Source organism: Sapajus apella, unplaced genomic scaffold (assembly GCF_009761245.1).
Source record: "Sapajus apella isolate SASKATOON/1434 unplaced genomic scaffold, GSC_monkey_1.0 scaffold16, whole genome shotgun sequence".
Taxonomy (NCBI): domain Eukaryota; kingdom Metazoa; phylum Chordata; class Mammalia; order Primates; family Cebidae; genus Sapajus; species Sapajus apella.
In genome coordinates this window covers 3,001,862-3,027,840 of record NW_022436956.1, presented here as the reverse complement: position 1 = coordinate 3,027,840, position 25,979 = coordinate 3,001,862, and the positions used below count along the sequence as shown (strand labels likewise).

General features: G+C 42.6%; 1 protein-coding gene across 11 annotated transcripts in view; it reads left to right on the top strand.

Annotated features, from left to right (window-relative positions):
- Positions 1–25,979, top strand: part of LOC116555929 (neurotrimin) — a 968,350-nt gene that overhangs the window by 930,297 nt on the left and 12,074 nt on the right. For all 11 annotated transcript variants that reach the window (XM_032284824.1, XM_032284831.1, XM_032284829.1 and 8 more), the window contains 3 exons: positions 16,025–16,159; positions 18,487–18,607; positions 22,960–23,111. In XM_032284824.1, coding sequence (XP_032140715.1) covers positions 16,025–16,159; positions 18,487–18,607; positions 22,960–23,111 — 408 coding nt within the window. The remainder of the gene's footprint in view (positions 1–16,024; positions 16,160–18,486; positions 18,608–22,959; positions 23,112–25,979) is intronic.

Below are 25,979 nucleotides of genomic sequence, written 5' to 3'. Positions count from 1 at the left end.
GGAAATGAGATGGTAACAGAGAACCCGGAGAGGCAGGCAAGAGACAGCTCATGCGAGCCTTCACATTCCATGCCATGGAGCAATGCAGAGCAATGGAAGGATTTAAGCAGAGGTGTGAGTGGCTCTTATTTTGGTAATTATTTTGGCAATAAAGAAAAGAATAAATGGGAGGCATGGAGACTCATAAAGAGGATATTGTAATAATCCAGAGTAGATAATGAGGGGCTGAATTAAGGCAGTAACAATGATGAGGAAAAGAAGAGAATGGATTTGGAAGCTGTAAAGGGAGTGGACACAGGAGGGTTTGTTGATTGAAGGTGAGGAGTAAGGGAAAGAGAACAAGCCATGTGACTCCCTTTTATCTTAGGAGAATGGGGATTTGGCAGTGCTGCCAAGAGAGATTAGACACAGGAGTGAGTGCAGATGTAAGGGCAAGGTGGTGAATTCGGCCTGCGGTGTCTGGGAAGGGTACAGAGGAGGCATTCCACGGGCAGCTATGGGCCTGGAGCTCAGCAGATCCTCCTGGGGCAGGCATGCAGATGTGGAGATCATAAGCACAGCTGGCCATCTACAGTGTGGGGATGGCATTTAGAAGGATAGGTTCACCCAGGCAAGGGGTAGAAGTAGTGGAGGAGTGGACCTTATGAGATGTTATTATTTAGGGTTTGAGTGTCCCAAACTTTTCCTATAGTTTGTTCCTTCTAACATTTTAAAAATTACTTCTCAGGTGTTAATCATTCTTCCATATATTTGCACAAATTCTCTCATATGATTTTCAGACCCAATATAAGAGTATTTGAACAATAAATAAACAGCCACATTTTGCTAAGGAGAGAGCTGAGGCTCAGTAATTTACTCAAGGTTACCAGTTCCTAAGAGACATCGCCATACTGAGGACTCAGGAGCAGTATCTTTCTTTGCTTGTTTTAATGGATTGCATTCTATCCAGGACCCAAGTGAGCATGCCTATGTTTAGATTTTCTGTGACGTGAAGTAAAAGGCATAGTAGTAGTGTGCCCAGTGAAAGAGTAAATCAGCTCTTCTTTTCCTTTCTATATTCCTTTTTTAGATTTCATGTAGGTGGAAATTCCACCTGGCAGTGGAATACTGAGAACAGAGGGGTGAGGCACTCACAGATAAACGGGCAGGGCCCAGGCACATGTTCCCAGCAGGATGATTTGGTAGGAAGTAGCTACGGTACGGAATAGATTTTGAGAGCTGTTTATAAAGATTCATTTTTTTCCGTAGTCAAAGACTTTAATTAAATGTTACACATGCAGTCATTTTCAGTCATGTCTCTCTTTCTCCCCAGGCCCAAACGATCCTACTCCAATAGGCTTCCTGCTGTTCTATAGAATTGTGTGTTTTCCCAACGTATTCTCCTCTGCACATGGGCGGTATCTGTCCTCTCCATGCCAACTGAAAATACACAGATGGCACTTCCATCTTTAGCATTCCTGGCACCTTGTACTGTTCTCCCAGGAGCTGATCTGAATTTATTCATTAGATTGTCTTAACTATAGATCTGACCCCACCCCAGCTTTCCTACTCCCTCTGTCCGCCAAGTGGTCACGTTGTCATTGAGGTTTTGCTTGATACCGTTACTAAGAAATGGGATTCTTCAGGAAAGCCCGTGTTTTGATATTGCATCTTAGGATGCTGCTTGCCAAGGGAAAGCCTGGCCCCCCTCCTCCTTCCATGTGCAGGAAGCCTCTAGTTCATCAGTCAGTGGGCATGGGCATCTGCAGGAATAGACAGAGCCGTGCATCCTCCGTGACTTTGAACTTACGCTTTGGTGGGAAAAGACCTTCCCACATTTAATGAAGAAAGAACTCCCCATATCGATATAGCTGTTTTTCAAAAGGATTATTTATAAGTTATTTCACTTCCCATCCTCCACAAAATATTTAATGAAACATATGTAAGGCTACGCTTTCCTGTGGAGTGATGTTCTTCTCCCTATCATCAGCTAGATTTCTGAGGGCTTTTTCTTGGCAGACATGTGAGCTGACATGGATTTGGTTCTGTACCACCACTAGGGGATGATCCAGAGACTCATACCAAGAGGGATACCAAGCCGTGTCCTGGGCTCCTTTTATACCCTTTTCAGAGACCTGTAAAATACACACCAATGCACATATGCATATTATTTCCTCATGTTCAAAACCCCGAGGCTTGCAGTTCCACAATTCTCAGATGGAGAACCCCTGCCCTACAAAATGTCTTGATGGCTAAATCATAGGCTACCCTACTTCCGAAGGCAGTTGGGATCCAGGGAGTGGAGGTGATTTCTTATCTGATCCTGAGCATGATGGTGTCAGGAGAACCTTAACCCTTTAGGAGCCTCTTAAGTCAATAGAATTTCCTTAAATTAATCTGGGCAAGGAATTGAAAGCAATGAACTCCTTCAAATTTATCAGCACTTACTGGCTTATATCTCCAGTGATTTAGAAAAAGAGAAAGCAAACAGCCAAGATACTGAGGCAATATGACTCTGAGGAGTGCTATATTTATCCCCTATCAATGTCTTTCAGATCAAATTGGCTGAGTTTACAAATCAAAAGCTGATTTATTTTTTTATTTTTATTTTTTTTTTAGCAGCCATCAGCTGCACTACTGCAAATACACAGTTCCCAGACATCAAGCTGCAAACCCTAAACACCCAGCTGTGTGCTTTCTGACTTTGATATCATCATGCGTAATAGAGGGTCTGCATGCAAAATTGAGCTGACAGGCCTACACAGAAGGCTCACAGCAGAAGAGCACCCAACTCCCAGGGCCGGCTCAGCTTCTGAAGCCGCATCTGCAAAGAAAACTCACATCATGTTGTTAGGGGAAGGAATCGGTCTCAGAAATGCTCAGGGCCTCTGCAGACTACAAACAGTTCGCTTTCTTATATTTGCACTTTAAGTTGGAGCCTCTCTTTAATATGAAGCTAATTATTATTCCCAGAAGATTTCTCTATCAAACAAAATTAAGGGATTTTTTTTTCTTTTCTACATATCTGTAAAATGTTACAGTTGATATATATGTGGCCATACATATTCAAACATATACATATATTCAGTTCCAACTATCAAATGTGTTCCTAATATGTGTCAGGATCTATGGTAAGTGTTTTGTTGATATAAATACATACATATATGTGTGTATACACACGCAATTTATAGTTGGCACCAGTTTGTACAGTATTTTTATTGAATCTATATTTATTGCTTTGTGATAGAATCTGTTTAATATTAATTTTAAAACTATTCGTTTGCATTTCTAGCTTATAGTGAACATGGAAGTTGTTTGGGGAATGGGACGTGGTGCAAAAGAAGGATGGCAAGGTGGAGGAGCTCAGGAAGAAGCAGTTTCTGTGTATCCAACAGAAAGGGTATCTTGAGAGAAAGGAGAAAAGTTTCCCAGGTATAAAAGAAGTCCAGGCCGGGCACGGTGGCTCACGCCTGTACTCCCAGCACTTTGGAAGGCCAAGGCGGGAGGATCACAAAGTCAAGAGATCGAGGCCATCCTGACCAACATGGTGAAAACCCGTCTCTACTAAAAATACAAAAAAAATTAGCCAGGCGTGATGGCACGCACCTGTGGTCCCAGCTTCCCGGGAGGCTGAGGCGGAAGAATTGCTTGAACCTAGAAAGAAGGCGGAGGTTGCAGTGAGTCAAAATTGTGCCACTGCACTCCAGCCTGGTGACAGAGCAAGACTCCATCTCAAAATAAATAAATAAATAAACAAACAAACAAACAAACAAAAAAAGAAGTCCAAATGAAATAAACAGGAATCAGCTGACAGGGAGGCAATGGCACGGGGACGTTGCCACATGCATCCTATATGACTTATGCGCGCACACAAACAGCCAGCATTGCCTATTTAAGGATGATTTATATGATGGGAGCCACCTATTTAGAACAATTTGGCTGTCCCATTTCCCAGAGACTGGCTCTGTGTTTGATATCGACTGTTGTGGCTTGTACTGCAGTGCTACAACAGGAAAAAGTGGGATTGAGCCCTTCAGAACTTTTCCTATGAAACACATCTTTTGATTTGCCCATTTTTGGCAAGATCATCAGATTCTCTTTTCTACCAGCCATGATACCTGTATCCAAAGGAAATGTCAAGGAACTATGTGTAATATATATGTATGTATATGACATATGTATGTAGATATTAAGCTCTCAGCAGTTCTTACCTAGGCTATGCAGCTATGCCTGCTTTTTTAAAAGAAACAATCAAGAGAAATTATGTGTCTTATCAATCACATCCTCTTTTAAGTGAAGAGAGTTAAAGGATCTCTGGTGAATCCTTTGTAAGATTTATTATTATTAAGTTCCTACTGGCAAAGCAGAGGCCTGATTATTATTTCATTTCTGAGTTGAGATGTTCTTGTATCAAGGATCACGTGTATTAAAATGTGCTAAATCCTAGTTAGCGTTTCAGTGAAAATAAAGGTCGAGATAGCTACCATTTCCTGAGAGCTTCATATCTGCTGAGTACTTTATCCATCTTTACTCATTCAATGCTCACAATAATACTATAAGGTAATCCTATGTTCCCCATTTTATAGAAGAGGCATCTGAAGTGCAGAGAACTGAACTGTCAGCTAGTAGAGTGTACAGGGCTCAAGTGCAGAAATACTAGAACTCCTCATTGCTCCCCAGTGCAGCCAGGGGGGAAGTGGTGCTCACAGCTGCTAGCAACTCTTCAACCATTACTCCAGCCTAGTATCAGGCCGACAGAAGCTATTCTATTTAGATCATTCTACATGAATATCACATTGTGGAAACACTTTAAAACTGATCGTTTCACCCTGTTGCAGCCGATATTTCTGTGTGAGTTATGTGTGTAGCTCACATGTCCCCAGCCTTGTTGAGCTTGCCAGCACAGGATTGCGTTAATTCCACATTACTGTGCCTCTCAGCACCCATCTGCCTGCCTGGGACCCTCACTTTACCTCAAAACTGGTTCTGGAATTTCCTGGAATCTCTGTTACATGCTTACATACAAGTCTTCTCATGCCACCCTCTTCGATATAGTCCCTCGTGTGGCTTCTGCTGCCAATGGGAGCGAGGGTGTTTTTGAGCCATGCTGGTCTGTGCACTCCAACTCCCAGGACTGCACTGAGTCCTCAGTAGACCTGGTGTTAAGAAAGCCTTTCCCAATTCGTCAGCAGGCCTTGACGCCAGAACTCACAGTGGCTCTATACACCTCTGTATTCTTCTGTTCTCACACTAGAACATACCCAAGACTGGGTAATTTATAAAGAAAAGAGCTTTAATTGACTCACAGTTCTGGAAGGTTGGGGAGGCCTCAGGAAACCTACAATCAGGGTGGAAGGGAAACCAACATGTCCTTCTTTGCATGGCAGCAGGAAGATGAATGAGTGCCCAGCAAAGTGGGAAGCCCATTATAAAACCATCAGATCTTGTGAGAATTAACCCACTATCGCCAGAATGGGAAAGGGGAAACTGCCCCCATGATTCAATTATATTCACCTGGTCCCTTCCACGACATGTGGGGATTATAGGAATTACAATTCAGATGAGATTTGGGTAAAGACACAGCCAAACCTCTAAAGTCTTTCATGAAAACAGCTTCTTTGCTTTCTAGCCAAGCCCACTTTCTTCATCAGACCTCAAAATCAGTTCCTGGGGCTTGCATGTGTTGATACCAAGGAAGAAGAGTCTCACCTCTGTCTGTCTTATCTCCCAGCATCTGAACAAAACAATGCCTTCCTCCAGTCAAAACAGAAAACTCGGCATGCTCATCAGCCATCATAATGGCACAGGGAGGTACACAACTCTCCTTGAGGCCAGCCTGGGTTTAACAGGAGCACCCAAGGCAACCTGAGAGGGTGGAGAGAGCAGTGGCTGCAGAGCTGGTGTGGGACTGGAATGTCACTGCTAGTCATGGGATATGGGCTACAATTTAAAAATGATTCCTTCCAACTCTCCAATTCTGGGATTCTATGTTCTGTATCTTTTTTTCAATTTCTGACATCCAGTGATTTTTATCTCAGCTGGTATATATGCCATAAAAATATGAAGCAAAGAGGCAGCTGTGTCCTCTCCTCTCCAGTAGCTACAGCTGTTCTCCTGACAAGCTTATTCTTGGGTATGATAAAAATGATCACTGTGGGCATTATTATTTGCAGTTATAAAGATTTTTAATGCCCAATCTATGAAGTCAGAAATGTGGGATTTTCTTTTTCAAAGGGATGTTATGCACACAAGACAGTCTTTCTCCTTTGATTAGCTGTAAATGCTGAGCTCAGCACTTTGGACAACACCAAACACCTGTGGGGACTTGGGGGCAGGTGTGATCACATAGCTAGCTCGTTTCATTTCCCTGCTTTGGTTGTCATATTCCACTTAATGAAGTGGCTGTATTTCCAAGTTGGCTGTAAAACAAATTTCTGTTAGATTAATCATACTTCTTCATTGATCTACATTTTTAAATTAAGGATGCCTTCCCCTGAGGAAATAATTAGCTCCAAAACTAAATATAAATTATAATAAACACTCGATAAACCTTTTAAAATCACATATTTAAAGAAAATCTTTTCTGTTAGCATACTGACAGTAAGGATATTTTCTAAAGTCAGGAAATACAATTATCTTGCTATGAGCAATGACTGTACATGGTGTTGTTTTGGGAATGGAGCCACAGGAGGATTAGGTGAAAAACAAGGGATCTCTGACTGTGTGTGTGTGTGTGTGTGTGTGTGAGAACCATGTTTTTTTTTTTGTACATTAAGTTCTGGGGTACATGTGCAGATCTTGCAGGATTGTTGCATAGGTACACACAGGCCATGGTGGTTTGCTGTCTCCATCCCCCGTCACTTACATCAGGCATTTCCCCCAATGTTATTCCTCCCCATCCTCCCCATCCCCTGCTGTTACTCCCCTAGACCCCCACACCCCAACAGACCCCAGTGTGTGATGTTCTCCTCCCTATGCCCACATGTTCTCATTGTTCAACACCCAACTATGAGTCAGAACACTCATCCTTTTTATGGCTGTATAATATTCCATGGTGTATCTGAGCCACATTTTCTTTGTCCAGTCTATCATTGATGGGCATTAGGGTTGGTTCCAGGTCTTTGCTATTGTAAACAGTGTTGCAGTGAACATACATGTGCATGTGTCTTTATACTAGAACAATTTCTAATCTTTTGTGTATATACCCAGTAATGGGATTGCTGGGTCTAATGGAATTTCTATTTCTAGATCCTTGAGTAATCACTACACTGTCTTCCACAATGGTTGAACTAATTTACACTCCCACCAGCAGTGTAAAAGTGTTCCTATTTCTCCACATCCTCTCCAGCATCTGTGGTCTCCAGATTTTTTAGTGATCGCCATTCTAACTGGTATGAGATGGTATCTCAATGTGGTTTGGATTTGCATTTCTCTAACGACCAGTGATGATGAGCATTTATTCATGTTTCTTGGCCGCCTAAATGTCTTCTTTGAAAAGTGTCTGTTCACATCTTTTGCCCACTTTTGAATGGGTTTGTTTGTTTGTTTGTTTCTTGTAAATCCACTTTATTTCTTTGTAGATTCTGGATATTAGCCCTTTGTCAGATGGGTAGACTGCAAATTTTTTTTCCCATTCTCTTGGTTGCCAGTTCACTATGATGATTATTTATTTTGCTGTGCAGAAACTCTTAAGTATAATTAGATCCCGTTTGTCTAATTTGGCTTTTGTTGCCATTGCTTTTGGTGTTTTAGTCATGAAGTCCTTGCCTATGCCCATGTCCTGAATGATTTTGCCCAGGTTTTCTTCTAGAGTTTTTATGGTGTTAGGTCTTACATTCAAACCTTTAATCTGTCTGTAATTAATTTTAGTGTAAGGTATAAGGAACAGGTCCAGTATCAGCTTTCTGCACATGGCTAGCCAGTTTTCCCAACAACATTTATTAAACAGGGAATCCTTTCCCCATTGCTTCTTTTTGTTAAGTTTGTCGAAAATCAGATGGTTGTAGATGTGTGACATTACTTCTGAGGCCTCTGTTCTGTTCCATTGGTCTATATCTCTGTTTTGGTTCCAGTACCTGTTTTGATTACTGTAGCCTTGTAGTATAGTTTGAAGTCAGGTAGCAGGATTCCTCCAGCTTTGTTCTTTTTGCTTAGGATTGTCTTGGCTATGCAGGCTCTCTTTTGGTTCCATATGAAGTTTAAAGTGTTTTCTTTCCAGTCCCGTGAAGTAGGTCAATGGTAGCTTGATGAGGAAAGCCTTGAATCTATCAATTACTTTGGGCAGAATGGCTATTTTCACGATATTGATTCTTCCTAACCATGAGCATGGAATGTTTTTCCATCTGTTTGTGTCCTCTCTTATTTCCTTGAGCAGTTGTTTGTAGTTCTCCTTGAAGAGGTCCTTCACATCCTTTGTCAGTTGTATTCCTAGGTATTTTATTCTCTTTGTAGCAATTGTGAATGGCAGTTCACTCATGATTGGCTCTCTGTTTGTCTGTTATTGGTATATAGGAATGTTTGTAATTTCTGCACATTGATTTTGTATCCTGAGACTTTGCTGAAGTTGCTTATCAGCTTAAGGAGATTTTGGCCTCAGATGATGGGGTCTTCTAAACATACAATCATGTTGTCTGCAAATAGAGACAATTTGACTTCCTCTTTTCCTAATTGAATACCCTTTATTTCTTTTTCTTGCCTGATTGCTCTGGCTAGAACTTCCAATACTATAGTGAATAGCAATGGTGAGAGAGGGCATCCTTGCCTAGTGCCAGTTTTCAAAGGGAATGCTTTCAGTTGTTTTTTGTTGTTTGTTTGTTTTTTGCATCATGATATTGGCTGTGGGCTTGTCATAAATAGCTTTTATTATTTTGAGATACATTCCATTGATACCTAGTTTCTTGAGAGTTTTTTAGCATAAAGAACTGTTGAACTTTGTCGAAGGCCTTCCCTGCATCTATTGAGATGATCATGTGGTTTTTGTCTTTGGTTCTGTTTTTGTGATGGATTATATTTATAGATTTGTGTATGTTGAACCAGCCTTGCATCCCCAGGATGAAGCCTACTTGGTCGTGATGGATAAGCTTTTTGATGTGCTGTTGCATTCAGTTTGCCAGTATTTTATTGAAGATTTTTACATTGATGTTCATCATAGATATTGGCCTAAAGTTTTCTTTATTAGCTGTGTCTCTGCCAGGCTTTGGTATCAGGATGATGTTGGTCTCATAAAATGAGTTAGGGAGGATTCCATCTTTTTGTATTGTTTGGAATAGTTTCAGAAGGAATGGTACCAGCTCCTCTTTGTACGTATGATAGAATTCGGCTGTAAACCCATCTGGACCTGGACTTTTTTTTGGTTAGTAGGCTATTAATTGCCGCCTCAAATTCAGACCTTGTTATTGGCCTATTCAGGGATTCAACTTCTTCCTGGCTTAGTCTTAGGGGGGTGTAGGTGTCCAGAAATTTGTCCATTTCTTCCAGGTTTACTGGTTTATGTGCATAGAGTTGTTTGTAGTAATCTCTGATGGTAGTTTGTATTTCTGTGGAATCAGTGGTGATATCTGTTTATCATTTTTTATTGCATCTATTTAATTATTCTCTCTTTTCTTTTTTATTAATCTGGCTAGTGGTCTATTTTGTTAATCTTTTCAAAAATCCAGCTCCTGGATTTATTGACTTTTTTGAAGGGTTTTTTTTTTGTGTCTCTATCTCTTTCAGTTCTACTCTGATCTTAGTTATTTCTTGTCTTCTGCTAGCTTTTGAATTTTTTTGCTCCTCTAGTTCTTTCAATTTTGATAATAGGGTATCAATTTTATATATTTCTTTGCTTCTCATGTGGGCATTTATTGCTATAAATTTCCCTCTAGACACTGCTTTAAATGTGTCCCAGAGTTTCTGGTATGTTGTGTCTTTGTTCTCATTGGTTTTGAAGAACATGTTTATTTATGCCTTCATTTCATTGTTTATCCAGGAGCAAGTTGTTCTGCTTCCATGTAGTTGCGCAGTTTTGGGTGAGTTTGTCAATCCTGAGTTCTAATTTGATTGAATTGTGGTCTGAGAAGCTGTTATGATTTCCAATCTTTTGCATTTGCTGAGGAGTGATTTACTTCCAATTATGTGGTCAGTTTTAGAGTGAGTGTGATGTGGTGCTGAGAAGAATGTATTTTCTGTGGATTTGGGGTGGAGAGTTCTGTAGATGTCTATTAGGTCTACTTGGTGCAGATCTGCATTCAAGTCCTGGATATCCTTGTTGATTTCTGTCTCCTTGATCTGTCTAATATTAACAGTGGAGTGTTAAAGTCTCCAACTATTATTGTGTGGGAGTCTAAATCTCTTTGTAGGTCATTAAGAACATAATTTATGTATCTGGATGCTGCTGTATTGGGTGCATTTACATTTAGGATAGTTAGCTCTTCTTGTTGCATTGATCCTTTTACCATTATGTAGTGCCCTTCTTTGTCTCTTTTGATCTTTGTTGGTTTGAAGTCCCTTTTATCAGAGACTAGGATTGCACCCCCTACTTTTTTTTGCTCTCCATTTGCTTGGTAACTCTTCTTCCATCCCTTTATTTTGAGTCTACGTGTGTCTTTGCACATGAGATAGACCTCCTAAAAATAGCACACCAATGGGTCTTGACTTTTTATCCAGTTTGCCAGTCTGTGTCTTTTGATTTGGGCATTTAGGCTGTTTACATTTAACGTTAATATTGTTATGTGTGTATTTGATACTGCCATTTTGTTACTGGCTGGTGGTTTTGCCTGTGAGTTGACACAGTTTCTTCATTGCATCATTGGTCTTTACCATTTGGTACGTTTTTGCAGTGACTGATACTTGTTGTTCCTTTCCATGTTTAGTGTTTCCTTCAGAAGCTCTTGTAAGGCAGGTCTGATAGTGATGAAATTTCTCAGCAATTGCTTGTCCATAAAGGATTTTATTTCTCCTTCACTTATGAAGCTTAGTTTGGCTGGATATGAAATTCTGGGATCCCTGCCTTTTTTTTCATTGAATTCAACCTGTTGTTCTGGATCTGTCAGCCAAAAGTTAGTCAATAAGAAGTTGACAAATTTTAAATTCTGTTAACTGGTTTTCTAGCTGCCTTGAGAGCCAGAGATGTCCAAGATCTGGTTCCTGCTGTCAAAGGCCTTCAATTGCATTGGAAAAATAAGCCCTGTGTGAGCAGTACAAGACAACTACTCAAAAACTCTGTTACAGTTGCAGGAGCAGTGGATCAGACATCAGGAGACCTCGTGTTCTCTGTCACTGACCAGGTGTGTGCCCACAGACTCTCTAAGCTTCAGCTTCCCACAAGAAAAATATGAAGCTTGCCCATGCATGAGAATTTCCTAAGGAGATTATGAAAACACCTTATCCTAGGAGATTCTGTGTCAGATTCTACGTCAGACTGTGTTGTAGCAGAGCAACTATGGCTTTATGTAAACATTCATGCCCCTTTAAGCTCTTTAATTCTCTTATGATTTTAAAGACTAGATGAACTGAACGTGCAACAATAGTGCAGAACAGCCAGAGGCACCAAGAGTTAGGAGACAAAAGGGAATGGATTAGTGTCCCCAGGCTGCTGTGACAAGGCAGAAAATACTAGGTGACTTAGAACAACAAAACTGTACAGTGCTGGTAGCTGTACAGAAGTCGAAATCTGACAGTGACAGGGAGAACCCTCCCTCGCCTCTCCTAGCTTCTGATATGCACTGGCAATTCCTGGCATTCCTTGGCTCATAGAAGCATCACTCCAATCACATGGTCATCTTCACCCTGTGTGTCTTCACGCTACCCTTTCTCTGTGCCTGTCTGCCCAAGCCTCTTTTTATAAGGACACCAGTCACATTAGATTAGGACCTACCATAATACCTCATTTTAACTTGATTACCTTTGTAAAGACTTATTTCCAAATATAGTCAAACTCTGAGGTACTGATGGTTGGGACCTCAACATATCTTTTTTGGGAGGACACAGTTGAACCCCAATAGGGTGTTTGCAAGGAACAGTTAAAATTTGAAAGAAAGGTGATATTTGCTTAGGTAGACCAAGAGGACCCAGCTTTCTAGGTGACCAAAAAAAAAAAAAAAAAAATCTGTGAAGAACGAATCATCATGTTGGCCCAGGATGAGGACTAACAAGGACTGGCAGAAGAGCCGTGGCAGTGGCAGTGGTGGCGTGGTACCAGTTGTTTAGACTAAGTCCTGCAGAGGGCTTCTCCTGGGCATCTCACTGTCCCTACTGCATTCCACGTATTATCTTTCACAGCAACCCTAGAAGTTAGCAGTGTTATTTCGAGTTGTACAGGTGAAGACATGTTGGTACAGGGGAGTTAGGCGACCTACTCCATCATGAAACTAGAGGGTAGGGAGTTGGCTTTTTCTGATCTCAAACTTTTGCCTCTTAGGACGCTAATCAGTTGCCTTCTTCATAGCACTCATGCAAGATAAACTTGAGTGAGTAGATCAGGGCTACTTTAAGGAGGGCTTTGATAATAAGGCAGCAGCATTTGTATTTGATGTGACAGAAAAATAAGGAGCCATTTCTAGTGTCTGAAGAGGTGGACCATGCTGAAGGGGGTATTTCAGGCAGATGAGTGTTTCATTTCCACCCGAGGATGCGTTTTCTTTACAGAAAGAGAAAGACTTATAATAAGAAGCTATTGACCATGAAGGGTTTCTTTTCATAGGGTTTTATCAAGTGGTTTGCCTCTTCCCCACTGATGTCTCTTAACCAAGAATATCCTTTAGCACTTTAAAAACTATGCTTGCTTGATTTTTTTTACCCAATATGCTTTGTGAGCCCCTCACACTAGTGATAAAGCACTGATCACTTTATAGCCACAGCAGAAATGATTTTAAATGAAACTTTTCCTTGATTTCTTAACTCTAGAAATTCAGATTTCAGTTTAGTGTTTTTGGGAGTTTGTTTGAGGCATCTTGTTTCGGAACCTGATTTCAGATGGTTCAAAGTTTACTTTGTTACGTATAAACTGACCAACTTTCTCTCTGGTTTTGCCACATATACCTCTAGTAGAGAAAACGGTGGGTGAGGGGAAAAGTGAGCATAATGACAAGGAGAGCTTAAATTTACTAAGCATCTTACTATGTACAAGTCACTTTTTACCTGCCTTACCCAAATCAATCCAAAAGTACATGTAATAACTGGTGAGCAATGAAGTCATTATGGTTTCTCTGTGATGGCACATTTGGTCCAGGGAATGTAGGATGGTAGGATTAAGCCTCAGTGTTCTTGCAGGAGGACTTCAGGAAAAAAACCTCCTTCCTCTGGAATTAGAAATCTGGATCAGTAGAGACCATATGCCTTCCCCAAAACTTGAGCCATCCAACTTCCTTTCCTACACAAGATCACCTGACATAAATACACAAAACTACACATACATTAATGCACCCATGTCCCTGCAGAAACCCTGATAAGTTCTTGATGTTGACTGTCTTAATATCTGTGTACCTGCATTTCAGTCTAGGACTGTCATGCCCCCAACAGGCCTTTCCATTTGGATCTCCATATGACAGGTTGGCCCCTGCAAGCCTCACTGTGGCCACAGAAGAGCAAATTTGGATTAGGGAATTAAAACAGAGGCATGAACTTTAGCTGAAGAGCACAAGAGATCCAGAGAACCTGTGTCTTTTTGTTTGTTTCCCTGCTTTGGTGAAGTACTACACAGCCTCCCAGGAGACCTGAGGTCCTACCAGTCACTGCTCGACCCTGGAGCTCAATCCAGAAACAGCTGTCCAGAGCTAATTTATTTCCTAATGCCACAGCACTGTTAATTTATAAATTACACTGGTAATTCGAGCTATTATTAATTTCAGATGGTGTAGGGCAAGCCTAATTAAAATATGACACCAATTGCCACACATATGTACCAAGGACTGCCATTTAAAATTAATGGGAATATTAAGTGTGACACTGGTCTCCGAGATGCTTGGCACAGTAATTATAGCATTGTGGCAGGGAAAGGTCTGACAAATGTAAGCCCGTGGTTGGTAGCAAATAAACAAGGACAACACAAGAGGAATTACAGATTCTTCATTTAAAGCGCTTCTCAATTCTCCCACCCATCCTCAAATCAAGGTTAGTACCTTTGCCCTGAAGACAGTTATCAAACAATATTAATAAAGGCTACTGAGACCATTAGACGTGTCTTACTGGTAGGAACTATGAGTCTATTTGGGTTAATATTGTTTGTCCTCTCCATATCCTGGTCTTTTGGACCACGTTTTCTACTTATGAACAGGTTCTTTCTTTGTCTTGTGAATTTAATAACTACTTCTTGTTTGTTATAATGGACTTAGGTTGTTCTTTTCCTCTTCTCTACTTAACAGAGGCAAGAAAGCTTCTGTATATACATAGTGTAGGTTGCATATGGCCTGAGGATGTATGAGGCGAGGCTCCATTTGGTCCTACTGTTGAGCAGTGGCACAGACTGATCATGGCCAAACAGTGCTGATCGAGTGGAACGAGGCAGTGGCCCTTCTTTACAAGACCATGGTCTTACTGTTGTTGCTACTGTTATTGTGGTTACCTTGACAAAAGAGTTACTTCAGCACTGTCATGGAATAAATAACAGTCATCCCTTACAGACCGTACACGTCATCCCTTGCTGTATTGGTTTCTTATGGCTATTGTTTTCATGATCTGAGCCCGCAGAAACATGTGGCATTACAGAAAGTTTTTGTGACCTGGGGAAAATTGGTCCTTTCTTCCCTTTCTTGAGCCACTCATGTTCCTACAGTCCCACACTGCCTGAAGCTGTGTCTCCATGCAGATTATAGGATTAATAGCTAAATCAACAAGTGTGCAGCACACAGGAGTTTCAGAGTGCTTTCATATGTGTATGTGAGTGTATACGTGTATATATACGCATATTTGTGTGTTAGTCTAAATAGCCCTGTGACCCTGTGAGATGTTAGGATTATATATGTATTATGTTTGGGAAAACGCTTCTCAATTGCTAGAGACAGTCTTAACTTATGCTTGTTGCCTGCTAATAATCACTACTGGCACCTCTTTGCCTCTTAGAGGTATCCAGGTTTATGATGCTGTCATCTGAATTACCCTCATTTAAGAGATAAGGGAGGATAACTTGGGATGTAAGCCATTACTTTTGTTTTTCATTGTCTTTTGGCAAGGAAGCTAAGGCTCAGGTGTCTCTGGGAGAGAACTCTGAAATCTCCTCTAGCCTTAAATATCTTGGTCTTTCTATCCCCGAGTGCTCACGGCAGACGTCAGGCATGGAGTCTGGTAAGTGGAGGGTTGTTATTATTGCTCATAATTTTTCCCTAAAGACAGCAAGTCCTGCAATGATGACAGGGCTGAGTGGATTCGCAGCCATGTCACCTGACACATTTCTGACAAGGCTTACAGTTAGGCATCAAATGCAGAGTCCCATGGCTACTCTGTCTTTAGGATCTTGTACTTGGGAGCTCCAGCAGGTTGAAGTTTAGCACATTGATTTCTGCCTATCCAATTAATTGTCTGAGTCAAAAAACCAGAAAGTTAAATTTATTATGTTACTATTTCCACTGCCTTTGTGGTACATCTGTGTGTGTGTGTGTGTGTGTGTGTGTGTGTGTGTGTAGCTGCTGGTATGGCATTTTTAATTAATTCATGCTCAAGGATGCAGTCATCAAATTTATATTCAAGACTCAGTCTAAGTGATACCTTGAAATCAGAAAGAATTAAGTTACCTAACTCAGATCCCAGAGCACGATTGCTTGGTAAAATACAGGCAGTATAAATATCAAAATTATTAATCACTTACTGGGGACCAGTAATTCTCTAGGCGCTGTGCTTGGTTCAGTTTGGAACACAAACATTTCAGCGGTTCCAGTGGGGAGCCAAGGACAAGTTGGTGGTGCAGAGGTGTGGAAGAGACGGAGGCGGGAGGAACCACGCAGTTCCTCAGAATCAGAGCTTACAAGTGGCACAATTCTCTGCAGACATAACCATTTTATACTTTGTTTTTTAGGTTAATATGGGTTGGTCTTTTTGCCTTCTATTTCATCACACATTACTTCTTTTCCTGCAGCTGTTGGCTTTGTGAGTGAAGATGAATACTTGGAAATTCAGGGCATCACCCGGGAGCAGTCAGGGGACTACGAGTGCAGCGCCTCCAATGACGTGGCCGCGCCCGTGGTACGGAGAGTAAAGGTCACCGTGAACTGTAAGTGTCCCCGCCATTGCCCACCCCACATGTGCACGAGGCTGGCCTGTCGTCACGGCCACCACACAGAGCCTATCGGCACAGCCAGCTGCTGACTTCGAGTTGGAAGGAATGCAGCATCGCTTTCCATGCTCTGCTTTCAGGATCAGCCATTTCAAAGTCTAGTTTTTGACGTCTCAAGGTGTCACAGTGTCACATTTAAAAAAAAAGCAGCTGAAAGTAACTGAATACCAAACTTGACTTACAGGGCTGGGAGACCCTTAAATGGCATTCAGTGCATAATTTATATAAACATGTCTTCAAATCCAAAATTTTCCTGTAATTTACTCACACAATGCAGCTATGCTGGAACCACTCACTGTCTATACCAGGCCTCTCCATAATGGGACAAGAAACCATGTGCTAGAGTGTATGAAGGAAGTTTAGAACTTTCATTTATGGTACGTTTATTGTATCTCATTATTTTATACTTATAGGCGTGCATGGTATACATGCAAATAGCTCTGATAGAGATCTTAGAGGATGTATCAACAAATTTGCTTGTTAGTAATACAGGTACAGCCTTGGGAAGGCCCTGTGTGGAGCCCTCATTCTCCCTTCTCAGTCTTCCAGATGCTCTCTGACATCAGTCCTATGTGAATTTCCTATGTCCTTTCAGACTTTTCCCTCTGGCTTCCTGCTTCCTCATTATGTACCTTGACTTAGCTCCCTTCAACATTCCGAAGATTTTCTCTGCTGTGCACATTCCAGGAAGACTTATGAAGAAATAGAACTCAATAACTAAATCAGCAAATGAGATGACTTTTCCCTCAAAACTTGGGCGGGGTGGAGTTAGAAGAATATTGTACCCAGGAGAATATCCAGTCTTTAAGATTTAGGTTTGTGTCACATGTGAACCCATTCAATATAAAGCAGTTTAAGAGCAAGACAATAGGTATAAAAGAAATACCTAATGTATAAGGGGTACAGCAAACCACCATGGCACATGTGTACCTATGTAACAAACCTGCACATTCTGCACATGTACCCCAGAACTTAAAGTATTAAAAGAATATCATTTAAAAAATCATATCACCGTTTTTTAGAAAGGGGCTTAAGATGATTTGCAGTTTATAAAGATGAACCTAAAACATAAAGAAACAGAAGGAAAGAAAAAATATACTTAGGAAAATGAGTGAAAGCTAGGAAAACCCCAGCACGTGAAATATTACCACAAGACTGCTAGGTGCAGGTGCAGAATTTGGCTTAGCTTTGCTAAAGTGAAGAGGGAAATATCACCTGCTTTAAGATTTGTGTTGTCTCTAAGATAAAAGCAAATTGGTTGCTTGGGAGAAACACTGCCTTCCCTGGTACTGAGATCCTGGAGAAAATTCTCTTCAGGGTCTCCACAAATAGAGCACTTTGAGATAGAGTAAGCAGCATCATATACAAAATTTCTGCGTTAAATGGAATAGCAAGCTTATTGTGGCTATTTTTCATAACGCCCTGCAATATAAACTGTTAGAACATTAAGGGTAGTTTGGCAAAGACTTCAAATGAATGCAGACCAAGTGCTTAGGTCTAGTTTGGTCACCTGGTCAGGCTTGATTCAGGGATCTGTTTCAGAATACCAAGAATGATGGATCTGTATATCCTTCAGGCAATTTTCCTTGAATATTATTTCTTGCAATTGAACTTTTGATGGAAATTGAATAGTTCAAGGTTATATACTTTTGGCAAGAACCTGGTGTGCAGAAATTCTAGAAGGCTGATTAAAGAAAGTTAAAAAGTTTAAAGAGAAAATATGCATGAGCACATGGTCATTTCAACTCTGTACAGAGGAGAACGAAAGCAGTACATGCTAGGAAGACCCAGCTTTTCCCTAGAGCGGCATCAAAAATGTTTTCATTCTCTGGTACAATTTTTATAGCAATTTTACCATCTAAGTAAGCAGAGCTGGGACAGAGAATGAGAAATAAAATCAACAAATGAAGCAGCCGTCCTCATTTTAAAATGCATTATAAAATGCTGTAGGTTGGGCGTGGTGACCTGTAATCCCAGCACTTTTGGAGGCTGAGGTGGGCAGATCATCTAAGGTCAGAAGTTCGAGATGAGCCTGGCCAACATGGCGAAAATCCATCTCTGCTAAAAATACAAAAATTAGCTAAGTGTGGTGCTATGCACCTGTAATCCCAACTACTTGGGAAGCTGAGGCAGAAGAATCGCTTGAACCCAGGAGGCAGAAGCTGCAGTGAGCCAAGATCATGCCACTGCATTCCAGTCTGGGCAATAAGAAGGAGACTCCATCTCAAAAAAAAAAAATACTATGAGACATCTTTTCTCTGCAGATCCACCATACATTTCAGAAGCCAAGGGTACGGGTGTCCCCGTGGGACAAAAGGGGACACTGCAGTGTGAAGCGTCAGCAGTCCCCTCAGCAGAATTCCAGTGGTACAAGGATGACAAAAGGTAAAGCTTCCTTCTTTCCCTTCCCACTCCCACCCAGATCCCCAGAAGAAGAAACTCTTCCAGGGTCCTGATTCCAGATGGTTTCAAACGAATTCTATAAAATCCTCTTTGAATGTCTCCTCTTAATATGAACCCAGTAATGTTAAGAAAAGACTTGTTTGCGTATAGGGGGCAAATATGCAAACAAGTCTTTTCTTAACATTAATGGATTTCAGCAACGTTTTTAATGTCATCATGCAGAATTGTCACTGGCCAACCAACAGACCTGAAAGGTAATATTTTTTTTAGAAAAACAAAATCGCAAGAGAAAGGCCACCAGGAGCATTGTAAGGCCTGTGAATTTTTTATAGGCCAAGAACATAATGTGTTCTGCCTGAAGCTATTTTTGCTACATTCTAAGGCTTGCATGAAGGAGCTAGGAAGGCTCATGGGGCCCTGGGAGTGGCTAAGAAGTTAGCTGCAGCTAGCAGGTCTCCCCATCTGTTCCAAACACTATCAGTAGCGGTGTATAAGAGTCCATGACCCAATTTAGCCCTCGCTTTGTGCCCAAGTTGTTCTTCTACTGCAGGAGAAAAGAGAGGGGACTATTCCCTTCCTTCCCATTGTCACAGCCCTTGTTGGGATATTTGTTGTGAGTCACTGAAGATGATCATTTCGAGGCGTTATCAAATGGCATGTCAGTGCAAGGATCACTATCTCAGTACAGCCAGGCGCTGCGGCAATGGCTGTTATCAAAGAGCCATTTTAAGGGCTGATGAACAATGGGAAATGTGGGAGAGTTGCCGGTATTCAGAACATATTCACTTAAAAAGAGGTGGTGGGACCGGGGATGCAAAAGGGTCCTGAGGTGTATGTTGGGAGGAGTAGGAGGAACGAGTGAGGGAGGCCGGGAAGCTGAGAAGGAAAAACAACGAAGAGGGCATTCTGAGAAGGAGAGCAGCATGAGAAACCACGGGCCAGGGGCCAGTGGATGGCTGCCCGCACCGTGCGCACATCTTCAGCCAGTCTTGGCTTTCTTTCCTTATGAGGTCAGTCAGACACCAAAAGCCCTTTCTAGCCTCTAGATTGAAAACTGAGTTTTGTTTAGAACCATGTCAATCAGTTGTAAGATTCACTATGTCTTACCATAATCCCCCCAAATGAAAAGCTGTGGTTTTTTTTTTTTTTTTTTAATCTTTAAGGACATATTCTGGCAGCTTCTAGTGAGGTGTACTATATTTATGTAGTCCATTTTACAGATGAAAAAACTAAGACAGAAAGAGGAAAAACAAACTCACAAAGAAAAAGAAGAAATAGAGCTGGTGTTCCCCCTTTTTCCAAGAAAGATGAATTAAGCAGAATGGAGTGTGTTTTGCTGATCAATGTGGTTACCTGACTTAGAATTCTGTTTCACCTATCCATTCCCTTGTACTAAGAAGTAAACTGAGGCATAAAAATTAATGATTGAACCAAACCAAACCAAAAACCTACTGAGCTATGGGGTCAGTTCCCAAACCTTCAATTGTCTAGGGGTTCAAAAAAAGTCGTCAGCTGCGTCCTATTATTCTAATTCTTTATTGGAGAAGAATAGAAACAAAACATAAGAGAAAGCAACATCTTGGAGGAAAATAAAGCAAAAGTGGCCAATGGCGAGTAAAAAAAGATGCTTTTGTGCAGTTTCTGGGTTCACCATAGGGACAGCCGTGCCTGCCACCATGCACCCAGGAGGAGAGAGCCAGCTGAAGGGCCAGAGATGGTTTTTAGAGTCCCCTGGCTCAGGTAGCTTTGTTCCTGCCTTTCAGTTCTTCTGATGGCCTCTCCTTTTCTTTCCTTTCCATTTAGTTACGTCAGTTTTCCATTTGATGATCATGTATTTATTATTTTCCAACATGCTGCCATGAGACAGGCTGTCTTTCCTCCTGGCACCCAGCCCAGCCTGAGCATCCCTGCCTCTGAGGTCCTGGTCACAGCCCCTTGGGTCTACCACACAGGTTTCCCAAGGCATATTGTATCTGCCCTGGGGGAAGACCAAGGCCAGCTCTAGCCCGTCTCCTGTTTCCAGTGAGATGAGCAGACTTCCAAGGCAGATGAAAGGAAGCTGTGTGTTGAGGACAGCTGCTTTCTCAAGCGTTAGGTGAGAAGTCTTTTGGCCACATGCTAGCACCACTCAACTGTGTGCTGTTATGTGCCATCAAACAAAGAAAGAGTAATGGAATGCTGTGCTTAAGGAAGGCCACCCATCCAACAGGGGCATTGGCCAATGAGAATCCAACAGCTTTCGTAAGAAACTGAGGCCTGGAAGCAGTGCAGGATGGAGGGATGTGTGCTGCTACAGAGGAGGGGAAAGTGTGTCCTCCCAGGAGCTGCAAAGCTGCAAAGTGCTGCTGGCCCCCTGCGCTGTTTTTAGCTAAAGACATTTCAGAGCTGTCAAGCAGCAACCTGCTTCCTGTTAAGTCTCTCCCCACTGCAGAGCTGAAATCTCATTCACAGTTTGGTTATGAAGGGAAGGCTTCCTCCCCATGGTGGAGGAATGGTGTCAAAATGGCCCGTGGGATCAATCAGCCTGACTTGCTCACGGAATCCTCCTGGTGGGAGGTATGGACAGCACCCCCTAGAGGATCAATATGTGCATAACAAGCTGAAATGGAAAAGTGGCCTCTGGCTGCACAGCCGGATGCCTCATTCCATTTGGACAGTGCTAGCATTTTAATGAAGTCATGGACTCAGGCCAGTTCATTGCCCCTAGCTTTTGGAGAGGAAGGCTCCCGGAGGAACATCTACATAATGAAAAGCAAGGCGAGTCCATCCAACCTATCTTCTAACTTCCCTGGAGGCAGATGTTGGGTTAGAGCTCCAGCCAGAACCGGCCTCTCTTTTCTGATCAAAGTTACTGTAAGTTGCAGGAGTGGAGAAAATTATTCTGTAATTCCACAGAGGCAGGTCTTCAGATAATGACAAAGCAGCTGCCCTCTATGCCAAAAACATACTGTGACCCAGGGATGGGCAAGAGTCATCTATGTCTCACTCCATAGAAATACATTACACTGAATACCATTGTGTGGTCTGCAAAGCATTTCCTCATCATTGTCTTGCTGGTCTTCACTTTCTCTTTCTGCCTTGAGAATTGTTTTTCTCAGTTTCAAGACTCCAGTAAGCATCCATTTGCCCCAAAGCGTGTCCCCTGAATCTGTTCCAGTATGCTCCCACCATGACATTGACTGCTTGCTACAAGGTGAGCTCCAGCCAGGCCCTAGACAGGACACTTAGCTTTGTGTCCTTATTCCCTGAGATCCTTCATTAGAAAGGATTTTTGCCTTAAGACTATTCATCTTTCCCATAGCACAGAATCAGCTTCAGGGCAAGGATTACAAATCGTTTCAGGGAAAGTAAAGGATTGGCTTAAAGCTCATTCTAAGAAATGGGCATTTCAAAATCTTGCAGAGGAAGGTAGGTGGTGCCCATGATTGTTAGAGGAATTGCTGTTAACAACCTCCTGAGAAGGAGGACATGTGCCTACCGACTCTTGACAGCAGCTTTCTCCTTACCCTTTTATCTGCCCAGTAATAGAATCCATGGTTGTAATAAGCATACCTAACTTCCCCCCACTAACTCCCTGTGGCATTTCTTTTGTGGCCCCTAGACCAACGCAAGTCCTTGTGGCTTACTGGGCTGCTATTGTGGCGATCAGAGAGACTTTCCTGCCTCTAGAGGGACATATTCTTAGGAATCACTAATCCCTCCAAACTAATCCTCTATAATAGTCTGGGCAGATCACTCATTCCAAGCCCTTCATGATCCCCTGATGAGTAAATGATGATTTTCTCCTCTTCATAGCCAAAAAATTAAATATTATCTAGACGATGCCTCCGGTGCTTAAGGAGAAATTAGATTACCCAGGTGCTTGAGAAACATTTTTCATTCGAATTCCTGAAGTCGCTCTTCTCTCGGAAGTTTGAGGTTTTCATTTGCACACTTGTCATCACCACCATCACCATCAAGTCCACCTTTTCGAGCACCTACTGTGTGAATCATCTTGCTCTGAATGACACACAGCGGGGAGGGGGTATTTGTTGTGGTGTGGCTGACAGGGTACAAAGCAAGAATGAGAGGCTAGGGAGCTCAGATGTTCTGGCAAGAGTGTCCCTGGGCACATATGTGAAAATCAAGAAACACGTGTCACTGTCTGTGAACCACTGCGATGTTATGGTGTGGTTGAGTGCATCAAACAGTGGTTGTAATGATGTCAGAAGGCAGGCAAGGAGAAGATCACAAATCCCCAGGCCTATCTTATGAGCCCTATCCCATGAGGACATATAACCATCTTGTTTTCTTCTTCTTTTTTTTTTTTTTTTTTTGTCTTTTGTTTCCCTCAGACTGATTGAAGGAAAGAAAGGGGTGAAAGTGGAAAACAGACCTTTCCTCTCAAAACTCATCTTCTTCAATGTCTCTGAACATGACTATGGGAACTACACTTGCGTGGCCTCCAACAAGCTGGGCCACACCAATGCCAGCATCATGCTATTTGGTGAGACTGTGCTCTGAGCTGGGCAAGAAGAGGGGAGAGGGTGCAGAATGGGAGAACTGGGTGGGAGGGCCCCTCAAGGCCGGGGTCAGAAGTTAGCAGGACAGCAGTGGATGAGGAGAGGGAGAAAAAAGAGAGAGACACAGAGAACAAAATAGAGGAAGAGAGAGGGAGACAGGAGAGACAGAGACAGAGATAGACACAAGGAGTAGGCAGAGAGAGACAGAAAGAGACAGAACAAGAGAGACAGAGACAGAGAGACAGTGTGTTTACAAAGTAGTGTATGCATAATACATGTGTACATATCAGAAGTGGGAAAAGAAAAACGAAGAAGAATGTTCGTGTTCATTCTATAATGAAAAAGATCCTGAGAAGGAGAAAAAGACTCTGGAATGCCAAAAATGTCATTTGATTTTTTTTCTCAGTGATGCCTCCTAAACTGACAGTGGGAATCATAATTAGGTAAAATAGTCAAGAGCTCAGAGGGTAACGTTTACTATTTCAGTCTTTGCTCACTGGCTTAGTGTAAAATGTTCCCTCTTCTGAAACTGTTTCCAGTCACTGGGATGTGAAGAGCCCCACCTTCGTCATGTATCTGGCTACTGTATTGATAGCAGAAGCAAATGAGCGAGCTCCCTTGTAAACCCGATGCCTGCCCCTGCGAGCAGAGAGCTGTGCACACGTGAGCCTGCCTTCCTGATGGTGCCACCAGGCAGGGCTCCAGGCATCTCATTGTGGCTCCATCCCTTGAATGCAGAGCCTCCGTACAGGCCACAGGATTAAATTCCGGTTGGCTTTCAGGCAAATTTCTTCATACCCCGTCAAGTTTCTTGAGCTTGAGATTTTTCAGATCTGTTTCCCCAGTTAACAGCACTCTTGAATGTGATGGGGAAGTAAGGGGAGGCATTTGACAGATAACTGGCAAGAACACAACTTCCTTATATTCTGAGAACTTTGGGGATAATCGCATAGCCCAGCCATGTGCCCCCGGTGGCAGCGTATATGGCTTGCTCCGATTCACCAGCCTGCACTGCTTCACCACACGATCGCTGCTTCCCTATTACATCCTCCCGCATTCTACCCGGCACAAATAATAAAGCCCAGCTTTATCTGAGAGGGTTGGAAAGGAGAAAGCCACCCTCGATCCCCAAGCCAGTGGCTCAGGATGGGCGGGCTGTGATTCCAGTGATTGATCTGTCTGGCATCTCGCGCAGTGGTGACCATAAGTGCCCCTCACATTTGTCAGGGCTTTTTGCCTTTTTGGCAGGTGCCTGTCTGCGCGAACAGAGACCAGGATTAGTAAGGAACAGACCCTTCCTTCCCTTGCCTTGCAAATCTAAGGCTCCCCCTCAGTTTCCCATTAACCCCCCCGTAAGTCCTGCTCTGCGGCCACAGCAGTCCTAATCCTTACAGGGGTCATCTTCCCCCCGCCCCTTGACTACTCTCTCCTGACTTGGTTGTGGGAGATGGTTCAGCCGCAGGCTTTATCAGGACTGTCCACTTCTCCAGCTTCTTCCCCTTAAGTCATCTCAGGATGAGAATAGGGAGAAGCAGCAAACATTTCTCTTAAGAGTTAAATAGATGGCATTTATGACAAGGAAAGCAGCAAAGAGTGGGTCATAAATATGCTCTTTTCAGCAGACGCACGTGTAGCAATTACAACGTCTACTTCTCGGGACCCTCTGCCCCATGGGTCTGTCAGCATCTGCCCTGTGCTTCCTTTGGGACGTTTCTACCCCTGCCAGCTCTCAGGAGTTCAGGGTTTTCTAAAAAGGACATGAAACAGTAATAGTATATATTCAAATGTGTTTAGAAAGACTGGGGCAAACCAAGATGAATGGGTTACATGTGGGGATGTCCTTTAATGCCAGAAGTCTCAGAGCCTTGACATGCTAAATCTCTAAGGAGAAAAAGTTTGCAGTATGTTTCAATCAGAAACCAATTAAATTTTTTAGCCTCAGTTGAGACATCATTCCTGAGGAGCCCGTCGCAAGAAATGCTTCCCGGGTAGCATAGTTCTGCGGAGCTCGCAACCCCCATTCCAGAGTGAGATGAGTATTTGCAGCCAATGGTTCGGATGTTATTGTGGCTCCTAGGTTCATTACTGAGGATCACCATCAATGAGGTCTTTTGACAAATATGAATTTATTAGGGAATTTTCCCTGTCAGTTTCCATTAAAAGCCAGCAAGCGCACTTGAGGCAGGTTGGAAAGCAGCATTTACTTTGTGTGAATTACAGACTTCTTGATGAAGTTGATTCTCCTGTGGCATTACAGAAAGCTAGAAAAATTATCATTTTGCCACTGACTTGCGCATAAACTGCACGCTGTCTGCATATGGCCTAGACATTGGGAAGTGAGGAATTCTGTTGCAAGAGACCGTAGTCCAGCGGTCTGGGGATCCTTAAGCCAAACAGGAGCAGTTTGGTCCTTCCCATCACAAGCACTCTAAGGTTTCAGGGCTTGCAGGGGCCTCTCAGAGTTCTGCTCCCACACTCCTGAATCACAGTGCTCTGGGCGGCTTGTTCCTACCATGGTGCCCGGGGCAGATTCCTGAACGTGGTGTCCCAAGATGAAACAATGGAGGCGGGGAAGTGGGAAATAAGTCTCATCTGGAAACAAACTTTAGTCCTTTGTTATCCAATTGGTGGCCTGGCTCAGCACAAATGAATGAATCCAACTGCACCAGAAAACATACGGTGGGGCCAGCTCCCTCCCACCCCAGCCATGGCATTCAGTATGGAAACATAAAGCATGTCAGCTTTTCTCTCGCCACACCTTGTCCTACCGCCTTCGGTCTCTGTCTTCCTTTTATTATACATTCCCCAGAAATGTCTGTGAAAGCAGTATACAAACTATATATTACAAATAT